This window comes from Schistocerca americana, chromosome 2 (assembly GCF_021461395.2).
Source record: "Schistocerca americana isolate TAMUIC-IGC-003095 chromosome 2, iqSchAmer2.1, whole genome shotgun sequence".
In the NCBI taxonomy this organism is placed as follows: Eukaryota; Metazoa; Arthropoda; class Insecta; order Orthoptera; family Acrididae; genus Schistocerca; species Schistocerca americana.
In genome coordinates this window covers 697,490,949-697,507,753 of record NC_060120.1, presented here as the reverse complement: position 1 = coordinate 697,507,753, position 16,805 = coordinate 697,490,949, and the positions used below count along the sequence as shown (strand labels likewise).

Here is a 16,805-nt window from a genome sequence, read left to right as displayed (position 1 = left end):
AAAAGCAAGATGTTTTGCTGTTGCATGACAATGCACGGCCACATGTCAGTCAAAAAACCATGGAAGCGATCACAAAACTCAGATGGACAACACTGAAACACCCGCCTTACAGTCCTGACCTGGCTCCATGTGACTATCAACTCTTTGGGAAACTGAAAGACTCTCTATGTGGAACAAGGTTTGAAGATGATGACTCCCTTGCGCACGCTGCCAAACAGTGTCTCCAACAGGTTGGTCCAGAATTTTACCATGCGGGAATACAGGCGCTGGTTCCAAGATGGCGTAAGGCAGTTGAGAGGGATGGAAATTATGTGGAGAAATGAAAATATTGTTCCTAAAGGATGTATCTACACACTGTAAAACTTTCAAACATGTAGAATAAAATATGGATTTAAAAAAAAAAAGAAAAAAAAAGTGTGTATTTCTTTTGGAGTGACCCTCGTGTGTTATGCATGACACTCTTTAGCTTCATAAAACTACATCGTAAGTCAAAATACATTACCTCTTGCACATAACTAAAATTCACTAATAAGATCTAGTTTTGAATTACTTGTACTCCCTCCCCTGTGAAAAGTTTTTACTCTCTTTTGACTTCTCTATCAGACACAATAATCGCGTGTGTGTGTGTGTGTGTGTGTGTGTGTGTGTGTGTGAGAGAGAGAGAGAGAGAGAGAGAGAGAGAGAGAGAGAGAGATAACGTGGTCTTAAAGAAAGAATTTGAGTGACTGTAGTACTCACATTTGATGTAAACTATATTTTTGTTTATCCTCTCTGCCTGATTACTTCTTTTTGGTAATATTATGCACTCTGAACATTGTTACCTTAATTTAATCATATGTTTTTCAAACAAATCATTTTATTATAAAATCATATTCTCTGGTTCCAGAGTTATCTTGCTCCTGTACAACTCACCTGGCCTAAGCAGATCGCCCAGAGCCATAGGTATTACCTAATTCATAGTAGTGGGGGATCTGGATGGGGGACTTAAAAGGTTTTCCTACTTGTGAGACAAGTGATGCACCAGAGACAATGAATATTACAGAGTAGCTTTTGTGTGTTCATGGAGAAACTATGTTCATAGAGAAGACACACATTGCTTTGTACTGTTTCTTTGTGTTGTTCATTATTGGAATTTGTAAGTGTGAAAGCAATAGACAGTTCTGAAGTTAGAACTACTTCATCCTACAAATTTTGGAGGCTCCGCTGTGATCAACTGAATGAACAATGAAAATACGTATCTAGATATTGCAATGTTAGGCAAAACAGAAAAGTAAATAAAAAACAACTGTTTTACTGGTTACAGCCATTAAATCTTTACATAAATAGATTTTTGTAGCAATTCCAAATGACAGCAAAAAAACTGAAACACTTGAGAGAATTTTTTGGTATTACTTTCAATCAAAAGCTTGTGAACTTGAAGCTAAGAATTCACATACTGAAGCATAATTTTCATAAGGGAAATTGGGAGCAATACGTAAGGGAACAAAAATTGTTATGACTATAGAAATTTGTTATTATTTAACAAACATTGACAAACTTGTGTTGAAAATTAATGACGACATACTCTGTGATGTGGATAGTTATTATGTTGCTGATGAAGAGGAGCAAATTCAAACAAGTGATGATAAAAGTTGCATTTACTGGAAAAAGATTTCCATGTGCACATTTGCAGTGACAATATAAACTTATTTTGCATGGTACAATCTGCCTCATATGCTAGGAATAGATAGAACATTCCTCTTCTTTAGTTGGAAGTTCCCCTTAAAGTTATTTTTTGTACTAACTTTGAACTATAGTTGATAACGGACTCGGTGATATAGACAAACTTGCACCACAAGCTGAGACACAAGAATGGTGACACAACATAGTTATTACATGTCATACAAGACGGGTTTGTTGCAGTGCTGCATTTCCCATATTTTCTTCATTCATACAACACCAACTACCAACTCACTGTAGACTGTTTTTGATGTTGTTGAGCAACAGTTAGACAATTTTTTTTAAAGGAACATACTGCCATTTGACTGTTTTATTGGTTATTTAAGTACAATCTAGGTTTTGGTCTTTTATGCCATTTTCAAGTATTTGCTGTTTCCTAAAAACATCACTCATGGACAATATAAATATGGTTGTCTATCACTGGGATGAAAAAATTAATAATAATTCCACATCACCTTTAAGAGATGTTTTCCTGCTGATAGAAGCATTCATTCATCACCTTTGACTGTCTTAACAGCTGGAAAACATCTATTAAAGGTGATGCAGAATTAATAATTTTCTCTTCCCAGTGACACACAACCACATTTACATCGCACACGAATGAAGCTTTTAGGAAACACCAAATCTTGGAAATAGCATAATAGGACGAAACCTGGGTTGTACTTAAATATACAATAAAACAATCAAATGGTGGTTAGTTCCTTTAAAAAGTCACTGTAGACTGTTGACCCTAAATGCACTTTGGTGAATGATTTAATTTCAAATAGGAAGCTAACAAGGCTTTCAACAAGTGATGTTATATTGTTTAATGGAACACTGTTTACTAATGAGACCATGAACAATATCTAAAACAACTGCTTACATTAAACCTCATATAATTTGAGAATGTATCAACTTGTGGGATGCAGTCAATGAAGGATCATCTGGTCTCTTCATATATGTTGAATGCACGACAGTATTAACCATTTATCTATAAAAATTTAATTGAACTGTCAGAAGATATGCCCATTTAGGTTTGCACAGATCATAGGATCAATGTAATGCAATACCATTGTATTTTATATGATGTATATGGCAGTATTCAACAACAATGTGTGTTGTTACAGAAATCTAATCCAAGTCTCTATTTCTTTTCGGGATCACTTTGTTATGACCATTTGTTTGGCCTGTCGCTAGCGTGGTCACGGGTAATGCCTAATTTCACTATTTTTTTTAAAGATTAATGTTTAACATATTTATTATTATTTATTTTATGGCCTTCATTGGACCACTGTAGACAAAAATACAAAGTTCTAAACAAGTTGTTACACATGGATACAATTTGGTTCGACAATAACTTAATATATTTAGGTAATATAATTATTAGAGGCTATTCTTATATGAAAGGTGTTTTGCTCTTCTGTCTGCCCAATATTTCTTCATTCTTTCAGATATTTTCTTTCTTTCTTCATCGGAGACAACTCTTCCTACTCCTTTTATTGATTTTCATTTGTAGTCTGGTTTGCGGGTCTTGCAGTATTCTGGTTTTCTCTATCTTGTTTTTTAGGTCATCTACTGTAATTTGAAGTTCTTTTATATCTTCCTTAATTTCTGTGATCCATTTAATGTCACTCTTGCTATTCCACAATTTTTGTATTATTTTTTTACTAATTCTGTTTTCTGGAGTTCTCATCAGATGTCCAAAGAATGAGATGCGTTTCTTCCTGATTGTGCTCATGATTGGTTCTATTTTCTTATATACTGTTTCATTTGATGCTATTCTCCAATGTCCATTTATTTTATACTGTTTATTTATACATGTCCTAATTATTCTTCTTTCTATTTTTAGTATTCTGTCAATTTCTGCTGTATTAGTTGTTTTGAAGATAGTTTCAGCTGCATATGTTATTTCTGGTTGTGTAACTGTTTTATAGTGTTTTAATTTTGCATCTATAGATAGGTTTTTTTTGTTGTATGTAGTTTTGGTAATGTAATTTGCATAGTTCAAGTTTTTTTATTCTATTTTGCCATGATGGCTTCTCATTTAGATTGTATGTTATTATTTCGCCTAAATATTTAAATTTATCAACAATTTTGATTTCCTGTTCTCCTATTGTAATTTTGTTTGCAAGTGGTGGATCAGTTAGCATAATCTCCGTTTTTTCAAATGATATTCTAAGGCCTACTTTCTCTGCTATTTCTTGTAGTGATTTCACTTGCTGCCTAGCTTCTTGAACGGTGTTAGCTAGGAGAGCAAGATCATCAGCGAATCCCAAGCAGTTTAAGCTAACATCATCTTTTGCACTTCCAATTCTTATCCTCTTTGGATTGTCCTTGTACCATCCTCCATTATGTATTCCAGGGCACAGCTGAAAAGTAATGGTGATAGGCAGTCACCTTGTCTTAAGCCTGTTTTTATGAGGAATGGCTCCGAAATTTCTCCTCTAAACTTCACTTTTGATTTGGTGTTGGTTAGAGTGAGTTGTATTATTTTAATTAGTTTTGGATGGAGTCCTAGATTTCTTAAAATTTTTAATACTGAAGGTCTGTGGAGACAGTCATATGCCTTCTTAAAATCTACAAATGTTATTGCCAGAGGTTTGTTCCGTTTCTTGTAGTATGCCACAATCAATTTTAAACTAATTATCTGCTCTGCACAGCTTCTCCATGGTCTGAAACCTCCCTACATACTTAATTTTCTTTCAAAAAAATTTGATTCTGGAAGTCTCCTTTTATTATTATTATTATTATTATTATTATTATTATTCACAATGTAAACAAACACCACAGCTGACTGGGGTTCATCGACGTGTAATATAAACTGGCTGCTGTTGCGCCCACCGAGTATGCTACAAATTTTTATTAGCAGTTCTTCGTGGTTGATAGGAAAGCTGTCTCTTACATATATGTCTCTTACATATATTACTATTAGTAAAGAACTAAACAGTCAGACTAAAAATTTAGAGAGCCTGTCGGCTGTCTCTGAAGCTTCTACCCAATATAATGTAGACCTTTTTGCTGAATTAAACAGTAAAGTGACAAAACTTGACAAACAACTAGAAGATCATTTTGCAGACTAGAAAGTAGGAAAAAAACACTATTAAAAATCAGATATTAATATAATTAATGATCAATTCAAAAAATTAAATCTAATGTTATAACAAGATCTGGTTCGAAATAACACGTTTGAAAGAGGAGTTTTACGATAATTTAGAAGTACTGCAAACGGAGCTCAGGGGAGAAGTGCAGGAAGTGTCACCTGGTGTAAATGCCCAAGAAAATTACAGGAAGGCAGTTTCTTGGATGTAGCAACTGAGTTAAGGGAAACTAGGCAGGAATTCAAAACTTTAAACAAACAAGTGAACGGTAACAGTCACTGGATTACTGAATTAAAGGAAACATTCCAACAAAATCCAGTTAGGAAAATGGGAGTAGTACAGACAGCAACAGTAGATTTTGTACACAGAGCAGAACACACTGAGGGTAGAGATTATTAACCACAGCAAGATTAATTATACTGAAAGGACTATTGATAAAGATATTGGGAATAGAGACTGGAGGACCCACACTACTAATTTGAACAAGAAATTTGAGGAATCTGAAAACAAGGGGGAATTAAAACAAGAGTACTGTGCTTTCACCCAGAATGATAGGGAGTGCAGATGAGTGGTGGGAGGAGTTTCATTTAGAAAGTGGAAGTCATCTATCCAGTAAGAATCCCTGTTTCAAGCCTGAAGGGAAAGTACATACTATAATACTTTTACGAACATCTAAAGATAATATTTCACCAATGTGGAACGATAAAAAGAAAATCTATCTTCTAACACAACACCTGAGGGGCAAAGCCGGAGTATGGGGTGTCCTTAATGTGATAGAAGTCCAGAATCGGAAAGATTTTGAGAGGCAGTTTAAAGAGAAATATTGGTCTGACAGAGAACAGCAGAAAGTAACTCTAGAATTACTGGGCCCAGAAAATATTATGAATGGCACGTAACAAGGGTAAAGTTCTCACATGAGAGCCATTTGTTGACAGTATTAATCAGTAGGATTCCCATCTATGTAAGAAGAAAATGATTGGTAAGGCATCCAGAGTCAGTTCAATTTTAAGTTACTTGGAACAATTGGGTATCCTTAATAAAGCTCATGAGGAAGGAAAGTGGAGAAAAAATGGTCAGAATTCACAAGATGGACTGACAGTAAGCAAGGTAGTTACTGTACAAAAATAAACAAAATACTGGCAAGCTGTACAGTGTGTTCCAATGTAAAGGGTGAAGAATAAATGGGAACAGATCTTATGAAGGAGAAATATTCACTCATAGAATTGTTGAAATTGAAGATACATAAATCTCTTTGGACAGCAAGGAAAGGGTGCTCAAGGAGAACATGTGTAAAACAGGTCAAGCGGTACAATGAAGAAATGCAAACTGCAATAAATTTCACAAAGCACTGCCACTTGTAGATCATAATGATTAAACTTATATAAACTATACTGGTTTAGTTTTGAGTTATAGGCATGGAGTTTCATAACTTTTATAAGTCTTTTACAGATAGTTGTTAAGAAAGTGGGGTTATTAGTTGGCAGCTGCCATACAATCATTTCAGTGAGTTCTTGTAACACAAAACTAGGGCAAAATATGAAATATAACTTTATGTTTCTCCAGTATAAGACAAAATAAACTATTATTTGGTAATTATTACAAGGTTTGCCACTGTGATGAGATAGTAAAATGTGCTTTGTAGGACTAATAATAATCAAATTAGGGAAGTAGCTCCTCTGTCTTGACCACTGACTGCTAATATTTAGTTTGATTATTCAGCAAGTTAACTTTTTGCAAATAGTAATACTTTGTGATTTTTATACTTGGATATTTTGTAGGGACATGTTTTTTAATGGATTGAAATTATATTACTATATTTATGTCTAGGTTAATCCGATTAAGCTCTATTCTAAAAGTATTTATGGTTAGGATCCAGTTTTAAGGAACTTAGGACAGTCTATGTACTCGACTAAAAATGGTCAGTGAGGAGTAACATCTTGTTCAAATAATGGGGTGTTAAGGTTCTGCAGTACTTTTGTGGGGGTGAAGGTAAGCAGGGAGAGGGGTATGAGTGAGGGCAAACCTCATACTTATAGATGGAGTACACTTACTATATTTTTCCCTAGCACCCGTCCTGGAAAAGGCATAAATATTGTACTGGGTACAAAAGTGAGTGGAGCTGCTCGAGAAAGAAGAGTTCCCTGCTGAGTGTAAAAAGTAATTTTATACAGATATTTAACCCTGGAAGCAGCCAAAGTATTGTTATCTAAAAGAACAAAAATGTGATATGATCCCCCAAGTTCCTGAGAGAGATGATACCCAGGATTATTTTCCAAAATAATTAACACAAACCATATTGAACAATACCTAAAGCAGAGAGCATTAGGGCTTCCCATTACTGACACAGCACAGAATGTTTAAAGCTTCAATGAACATTGCAATAGAGCACAACACACTTTATGTTGTCGAATGCTGAATGGAAGCTATCTCCTGTTCCTATAAATTGCTAAGCCCAGAACCCAAATGCAGGAGGGTTCATCTGGATATAGGTGCTCTTACCTTTGTTTGTGTGGTGTTCGAAACAGTAGAGTGGTTTAAGGAAATGGTGACCAAGATATCTCTGCAGGAAGAGGCAGAGCTGCTGGTGAAGACAGTGACTGATTTGTTTAACACCACAGAAGTACCGATTTTGGTACCAAAACTTCTTAAGGATTCTCCCTCACAGACTCTATTCGAGAAAATAGGGTGCAAAACCAGAAGGTCTTGACATAGGATTGGTGGGTAATCAAACGAAAAATTGTATCAGATGGTCAAACTCTTAGTGGTGGAAGTTGGTAGTGTGGCAATGTGAGAACAGGATCTGAAATTGTACTTAACGTTCTTGCAGGTCACCACCAGGATAATCAAAGACATCAAAAGCAACCATGTTGACAAGTTGGAGGCTGCAAGTGTTGCAGAGAAACCTGCGATACAGTAAAGGTGCAATTACTGCCCTGAATCATTTGCTGGGAAGACAGAAGGTGGACATGGCCTTGATCCAAAAACCCTATCTATATAAAGGGGGTGTTTCAGGCATCTGAGAAACTGGAGATGAGTCAATTTATGCTATAAATCTAAGAGCTTCATAAAATGTATTTGTGTTAAGAATGGAATTTCATTCATGTCGATGGTGGGCTTCTTGTCCAGGGACTTAGCGACCATCGGGATGAAACAACATGAGGAATGAACGACAAGAGAAATTTTAATGACCTCAGTTTACCTTCCTTCCTTATGAGGACAGTATGGCTCCTTCCAGGAGGTATGGAGACTGGAAGACAGCTGCTCGCAGCAGACTAAACTACTGCTGCTTGGTTGTGACGCCAATGGCCACAACCTGGTATGGGGAAGCAGCAACACCAACACCATGTACTTGAACCCCTACTAGGAAATCTTGAATAGGGCTAGAGAACCTATCCTCATGAATAGAAGAAAGGAAGAAGTAACTGACATAACTCTTGGGTTCACTCTAATGGGTAGTTATGTAAAACAATGGCATATGGTGATGGAGCCCACCTTATCTGACCACATGTATATTAATACACCAAAGAGCCAAAACATTATGACCACCTGCTTAGTAGTGTGTTGGTCCACCTCTGGAATGAAATATAGCAGTGGTTCTCTGCATGGCATTGACTTGAAAAGACGTTGGTAGGTTTCCAGAGGTATGTGGTATTACATGTCTACACACAGGTCATGCAATTTCTGTAATTACAAGCTGGTGGTGGTTTGTGGCCTCGGAGCTAACATTCGATAGCATCCCTATGTGTTACACTGGGTTCAGACCAAGGAAATTTCGTGGTCAAGATATAAACAAGAGTTCACTGTCATCTTCCTTAAACTACTGCAAAATGATTTAGCCCTGTAATGTCAACCTGCTGAAAGATGCCATCCACTTGGGAGAAGACATCAAGCATGAACAGATAACGAGTGACAGCAATGATGTTCACATACTCCACAGCTGTCATAGTGCTTTCAGTTACTGTTCAGGCCCCACAGAAGCCCATGTGGATGTCCCTCATAGCATAATAATGTCTCCAACTGGCCTGTGTCCCTGGTGCAACATATGTTTTCAGCAGCCACTAGCCTTGATGATGGCCATCTGAACACGACCATCGAGCTACTGTAACAAGAAATGTGATTCATCCGGCCAGGTGACATGATATCATTGCTCCATGGTTCAGACTAAATAATCCCATTTCCTACTGCAGTCATAATCAACAATGCTGTTGGGTCAACATGGGAACACAATGTAGTTACTGCTGCAGAGTCCCATGTTCAACAATGCATGCCAAACAGTATGTTCTGAAACACTTGAGCCTGCATCAGAATTGTACTCTGTTGCCAAATCCTCTGCAGATCATCACCTACCCTGCTTTATATGGAGGGAAAGCCTCTGAACTCCACACTCTGTGCTGAGGTGTGGACTTCCAAGACTTTGCCACTTACTCATGGCTTGCTTGTTCTTCAACTGCTTTCCACAGATGCTCTCATCAGTAGCAGATGAACAGCCAAGGAAATTTGCCATTTCTGAAATGCTCATTTCAAGGTGCCAGGCCTTAATAATCTGTCCTTTGACAAAGTCTCTCATGTCAGGTGATTTCCCAATTTGCAGCCCAAATCATCACTAGAATGATTCCCCATTCACCTATGCCCACTTATATATGTTCCTTACAGCATCACATCACCACAGTGCCACCAGGCAACATTAAATCTTGCGGAGGGCAGTGGACATAATGTGGACTCATCAGTATATAATGTAATTAGATAGATAAAAAAATCTCACCATGTGACAGCAGAGGAAAAAGTATATGGAGGATAAGTAAATGTGCAAGCTTTTGGGGCCAGTGGCTCTTTCTTCTGGCAGAAAGGTTAAAGAGAAAGGAAGAGGGATGAAGGAAAAGGACTGGTGAGACTTAGGAAATCTGAAGAGTTCAGAAAAGTTACCCAGAACCCCGGGTCAAGGGAGACTTACTGGATGGGGTGAGGAAAGACTAATTGTTGAGGACTGTACTGGATGAGATTTGAAAAGCTGAGAGCCTAGAGGTGGAAGACTGGGTAAAAGCAAGACAGAGATTACTACAAAAACACTATACAAGAGTTAATAAGAGCAGAAAGCTAAGTGCATTGTATGTGATAGGGGTGGAGGGCAGGAAAAAATAGACAGGTCGGAAAATGAAAGAAGTAGAAAACTACAAGGGAGTGAAGAAATGAATAGTTACTGAGAAGAAACACTAAGATCGTAGAAATTAACATAAATTAAGGCCAGGTATATGGCCAGAACCAAGGACATGTTGTAACACCTGCTCCCACCTCAGAGTTCTGAGAATCTGGTGTTTGGTGGAAAAATCCAATTGGCACGTATGGTGAAACAGGCACTGAGGCACGTACATTAAGTTTAAGGTTGGAATGATGTTAAGCAGACCCTGACCTATAGGAATCCTGGCAAAACAGACAGAGACTCATGTAGAAAAAGCCTAAATTCACACTTATTTGACATAAGAACTTCGATAAGAAATCCAGTAGATTTTGAGAAAATAGCAGACGCAGTGACATCTGACATTAAGGCCTCATATTCATAAAACTGCCCAATCACCTAGCAGTGCATAAACACAAACGTACCTTGATGGATCAACGATATGAAAGGGCAAAGGAAGCAGGTACGAATACTGTTCAACTTTGCAAGGAAGAAGAGACAATGGGCAGAATATCAAGGGACCTGGTCAAGTATAACGTTGTGATCACGCAAATGAAGCTATCTTCCTGGAAGGTATTTTGTGAGGAAGTGTAAGGTGCAGATACTTGTGCTACACTTTATAAAATATTCCATAGAATACCAACTAATCCAGGAGGTTCTCCAGAGAGGAGGATGGTGGCAACTAATCCAGGAGGTTCTCCAGAGAGGAGGATGGTGGCAACTAATCCAGGAGGTTCTCCAGAGGGGAGGACGGTGGGTTTACAAGGCCAGCGAGTGGATGTGATCCTCAAGAATCAGTCAGTGATGCTCTCTGGCATACAACATAGGTCACGGATCAGTCCCTGAGAGGAAGAGGAGGAGAAGGAGGAGGAGAGTAGAATTTAACATCCTGTCAACAATGAGGTCATTAGAGATTGAGTACAAGCTTGGATAATGGAAGGACGGGGAAGGAAATTGGCCAAGCCCTTTCAAAGGAACCTTTCTGGTATTTGCCTGACGCAATTTCAGGAAACTGTGGAAAACCTAGATCACGATGGCTGGACTCAGATTTGAACGACCGTCCTCCCGAATGCGAATCCAGTGTGCTAACTACTGCACCACACAGACACTGGTTTACAGGTTATCAAAGAGAGAACTTGAGGATCTGTCAGAGAATTTATTGACCTCAAAAAAATCCAGTGGACAATCGGACCATTTCAACAGTTCATCTCACCAGGCCCAGATGGTATCTTTCAAGCTCTACAGCAACAAGCAGAAAGGATTTAGTTACATTCCTGTGTAAGGTCAACCTAGCAGCAAGGATCATTTCTAATGCTTGGATGATAGTGAGGGTTGTTTTCATGCTAAACGCAGGGAGAACTGATGATAACACACCAAGGATATGAGACCAATCAGTCTCCTCCTTCCTTCTAAACACATTAGAAAAACTGGTTAATGTGCACCTTGGGGAAAAGAGGTTAACCAAGGTTCCTCTACACGTAAACCAATATGGATATCAACCAGGTAAGTCATATGAAACAACATTTCACCAACTTGTTGGGAAAGTGGAAAAGTACTACACTTTCAGAAAATAGCTCTCTGCATCTTCCGGGACACTGAGGTTGGCTTTTAGCATAATGACCTTTGAATCTGTGGTTACAGCAGCAGAAGAGCATGGCACTAAGACAATCATATACAGGTGGATTAAGACCATGCTAAGGAGAAGAATGGTTGAAGCCACAAATGACTGATGAGAACATGATGATCAACATTGTCAGAATGTGTCTGCAAGGGGGGAGGTCATGTCCCCACCCCTGTGGAACCTAGTGGTGAATTAACTCATTGAAGAGTTAAATACTATACTCTGTTCATCACAGGAATAAATCTGGTTTAAACATTATGCCATGCATTCTTCCGTGTTTGCTTGAATCTCATTGGATTATATTTCACGTGGAGCGGAAGCCACGCTGTGACCAGTACAGTCAAGTATAATCATAAGGATAGGTTCTATGCTGAATTACACGCACATACACTGAGTAATAATATGGAACAACAGCTTTACCAGCGCATTAAAATTTGACAGCACTGGTCAGCCAGCAGTCCAACTAACCTGCAATGATGTGACCAGTTGCAGTTCAGATGTAAAAAGAGGTAAGCAAAGAAACGATACAGCTTCGAATGTCATTTAATTTTTAAAGAGAATGAAATAATATTTGGCAAAACTCCAGCACCGCCATGCGCTTTTTAGGTGACTAAACAGAAAGGATAAAATGCTCTCGTACTCACCTGACACAGTATTCTAATTACAAACAAGAGCGATGAAAATTTCTAACTTAAACACTGGGTAATTTTTCTGAGCAAGCTGTGTGTGATGCAAAAGCATACTGCAGGAATTCACCATACTATTGAATACTGAAGCCACTGAAGGTCTCAATTACAGTCAGTCATCAGGTAATCCCTTCGCTCCTTCCTTCTCCAAACCCGAGAAATACACATCACTTCTGGAAGTATCATCTGCTACATTGATAATGAGCCTATCAATAACAGAATCCATGAAGCCAACCACGCACTGCATTTTCTCCTCTCCTTTCATGATGAACCATTCTGTATCCCACCAGCATTCGGCAGTGACATGTGAAAAAACTGCATGCATTAGTTCCAGTATGTCTGGCAGCTTAACAGTCTTGTTACTTCTCAGGCCAAATCCTGTAACTTGGCTCCAGATCAGTTCTGTCGGGTTCATATTGTAATGGTACACTGGCAAATGTAAAAATGCAGCATTTGTATGGTGTGCTCGATGCCGTGAAAATTATTGTTTTCATGTTTCTACGACACTTATCAACATCTACGGTATAAAACGATTGTTTTTCATGTTTCTACGGCACTTATCACCATCTGTGGTATAAAACGATAGACATAGTGCAAATAAAGAGTATTTGGTTTTTATTTTTTCCTTAAAAATTAAATTGTTATGTTTTCTTAATTTAAGCAACTTGTATTACCAGTCTTTCATAAAATATTGATAATAAAGAATTTACATTTGAAATAACAGGAATTTCATGTGCAATATGTAATTAGAAACAAGAAAACGTACATAGTTCATAAAAAAAATTGATGAATTTTACAATTACAAGATGTAGATATTTCAAATTCAATGAGAAAAAAATGATGATCCATGTGAGATCTGAACCAGCAAAACATGAACTGCAATTAATTATCAATCAAGTATGCTACCGACTCTGCTATATGACCAGTGTGAATGTGTGTGTCAATATCTAATACAATCCCTCATTTCTGACAATCTCTGTAAATTTATGAAAACCATAAAGAACAATCTATTTCTCAGCACTTTTTAACTGTGTTCCCCACATGTGTTTCACTACGGAACAGGAAACAGCCTCAGCCATTTTCATACTGTGCATTAACAGCACGACAATCAGAGCACAACAGTGCAGAGACTGTGACTGTACATGATTTTTGAAATAAAAACTACACAGCTAAAGCATGATTAAGAAAAACATTTGATAGCCATCAATACATTTGAATATCATAAAGCTTCATTTAACATAACTTAGTAATAATATATCTAATACTTAAGTAGGACCTATTTCCAAGAGGGTACCACCACCAGTGTACGTGTGCTACAGCTTCAGACCAACCATTGGGTTTGTGTCTGTCTGCATCAGATTTATTCTTATGATGAACAGAGTATAGATGCTATTTTTGTCAAGGAAATGCAGACAATTTAATCATATAATACTTCACAAATCTGATAGTACTGTTATTGACTAATACTTCACAACTCTGCTAGTACTGTTATAAAAATAGCACAATCTGCACTAGGCATTGTGGAAAACTGCTGTAGGAAAGTGTCAGTTCCAAGAAAACTGTCGTTATGCAATTTACAAGAAGCAAATCTGCATATTGGCTGGAATCTCAAGCTCCTCAATGAAACTCTGCCAGTAGTGGATGTAGTGAAGTATTTAGGGATAATCCTAGATGTGAAATTATCATTGACCTCTCATACAAAGAATATATGTTCCAAGGCAAAAGATACTCTTATGAGCACTAGAAGGTCCTGTGGTAAAAAATGGAGTCCAAACCCCATGATTATATGCTGGATACACACCACTGCAATAAGACCTATGATAATTTATGGGGCTACAGTATGACAGAATGGAACAAAAGATGGCTGCTAAGGAGCTTGGCAAGCCTGCTTTGTCATAACATGTGGAATTAGCAGCACACCCACAGCTGGGATGGAGACCATGCTGGACATGCATCCATTACACCTTTGGGTCGCAATGGAGGCAACGGCAGGGGCATACTGGTTAAAAACTGGAAGTAACTGGGTTCCTTCAAGATATCCAGAATCTTACACTTGTAGAGTGAGCATAGTAAATATAGGAATGTTCAGGGGAAATCCTGGCTGCTTCAGTAAACCTGTCAATGTAACAGCTGGAAGAAGGGGGCATGGAAGAATGAACCGTGGCCCTGTTCAGAAGACACAGTCTCGTTTACTAATGGGTCAAAAACAGATGAAGGCACTGGAGCCAGAGTATACAGGGCACAGCCTAGAGCAGAGAGCACAGTCTCTCTAGGGAAGCTGGTCACAGTATTGCAAGTGGAAATATCCCATATCAGAGTGTTGGCACGGAGGAGAATTTGCACAAGTGCTAAAAGGTAGCATCTATATTTATTCAGCCACACAGCTTTGAAATTCGATCAGCCTCTGCAAAGAGATCAAAGATCATTGCAGAATGTCATGAAGCTCTTGGGAGACTAGGGGAAAGGAACAGGGTAAACCTGCTCTGGGTCCCTGATCACACAGAAATTAGAGACAATGAAGAAGCTGATACACATGTCTAATAATGGACTAGTGAAGGGTCTCCTATTACTCCTTAAGAGTATCATTTGGCTTTATTAAAATCACAGGTAGTGAAACTAAAATAAGCTCAGACTTGGTGCAAGGAACTGTCAACTGTCGTGCATAACATGATGGCAGGGTTGGTTACAGTGCAGCAAATCACTTATCAATTCGTGAGCAGCCACACCATCCAGAACTACATTGTTACAGGATACAAAAGCTGCTACCTCACATATCATGTACTCACTGCACATCACAGTGAACAGAGATTAGGACAAGGGCAGGAACACTGTGATAGGATACCAAAGTATGGAAAACGTTTGGTATATAGAGGTGGCAGGGTACAAGTATGATAACAACAACATGAAGTCATGTTGACTTGCCAACAGGGTACCATTCAGGTTGGTGTGAAGGTATTCTTGAGGCGGAAATGTTTACAATGGATGAAATGGAGCCTCTTACGCATGTGTCAACAACTCTCACTGAAGAAAATGTAAGAACCTAAGTATCCCCACATCCACTTATTCTAATATAGCCGCCTGTAGACACTGCCCAAACCCATCAAACACAAATTTTGTCTGAAGTTCTGAAGAACACTCTGTGGTGACAAGAGTACTTGTATGTTCTGCAGATTACATGACCTCATTCCAATTAAGTGCATAAAATAGATGGAGCGCATGGCTTGACACAGGTCCAACTTATTTCTACTAGTTGTGGGGGAGGGTTGGGCAGCCAGGGATCAGAAAGATTCCTAAACACTTTCAATGTATTTTGGAGTCCATGCAATAACATGATGCCACAATCATCAGGCTGAAAGGAGAAGCTATACACCATTATGTACATGACTCTAATTCAATAGATCGAGTGTAGTTTAATATATTATTATCCATAAACCACTGCGGGACATGAAATCGGCAAAATCACCCCCTTATCATCACTGAAGGAATTGACTTCAAGGTAATACTGATGGTCAACAGGTCAAGCTTTCACCAACTGGAGAATGGAGTTTTACCTTAGAACTTATACTGCATTAAATTGTTACACAAAATACCTCAATACCGCAAGTGAACCCTGTCTTCTGACTGAAATGTTTACAATGCTGGCTGTAATAAAGTGATTATGACAAGTATATAGTACCTTGAATCAGATGGCTTGCCCCAGCTGTCACGTCCTTCCCTGCTTGCATCTGTTCTTTCTACATCCCTAACAATATTTGGTGAGCTTTTCCCTGAAAGTCGTTTATTATCTAAACTGCTATCCCGTGCTCTGCCACTATTACTGAGACTCCGAGGTTTACCTGGAGAAGTTCTGCAACAAAAACAAGTTTACCTGGAGAAGTTCTGCAACAAAAACAAAAGATGTTCATCATTTAAAATTTAAAATGTGTGTATGCAGGAAATCCACTGAAATAAAATGCCTCATTATTGGCAAAGACTTCGGGGTGTTACACACTTAACACAAAACTGTGGGAAAGACAGCAGTAAGTTTAAACCTGCCATTACTTCCTGATCAAGATTTCAAAACTTTCATCTGCAAATGATGTGTGTCTAGGTGTGAATCCCAGGATAGCAAATAGTTTTAAGCTATAATGAATATTCACTGCAACAAATATTCCACTAAAAATCAGGTATCTCGTTTTACTAGTAACATTGAGGCTGTGATGCAGGGATTAACATTTCACTTTGTGAGTTGTGTCTAAAAACTGGAAGACCACTGTACAGGAAAGACACATGTCTGGCAGCCTGGCATAAAGTTTTCTCCTGTCAAGAATGTTCCGTCAATTTCTTATGTGTCTTAGTCCTTCAAATCCTGGACACTGGCACTGGGACAGAGATGACATACGAGCTGGTCCCCATATGTTCTATCAGGGATGGATCTGTGGATATTAATGGAAACAGGAGTACCCTAATATCATGCAGAAAGTTCACAGAGATACATTCCCTGTGTGTATGAACACCGTCCTAATGAAAAATACTGTCTTATTGTGTTA

At 38.3% G+C, this 16,805-nt stretch overlaps 1 protein-coding gene across 7 annotated transcripts in view; it reads right to left on the bottom strand.

The window, feature by feature from the left end:
* Positions 1 to 16,805, bottom strand: part of LOC124593671 (zinc finger CCCH domain-containing protein 13-like) — a 234,343-nt gene that overhangs the window by 116,055 nt on the left and 101,483 nt on the right. For all 7 annotated transcript variants that reach the window (XM_047131957.1, XM_047131959.1, XM_047131958.1 and 4 more), the window contains exon 7: positions 15,953 to 16,123. In XM_047131957.1, the coding sequence (XP_046987913.1) occupies positions 15,953 to 16,123 (171 nt within the window). The remainder of the gene's footprint in view (positions 1 to 15,952; positions 16,124 to 16,805) is intronic.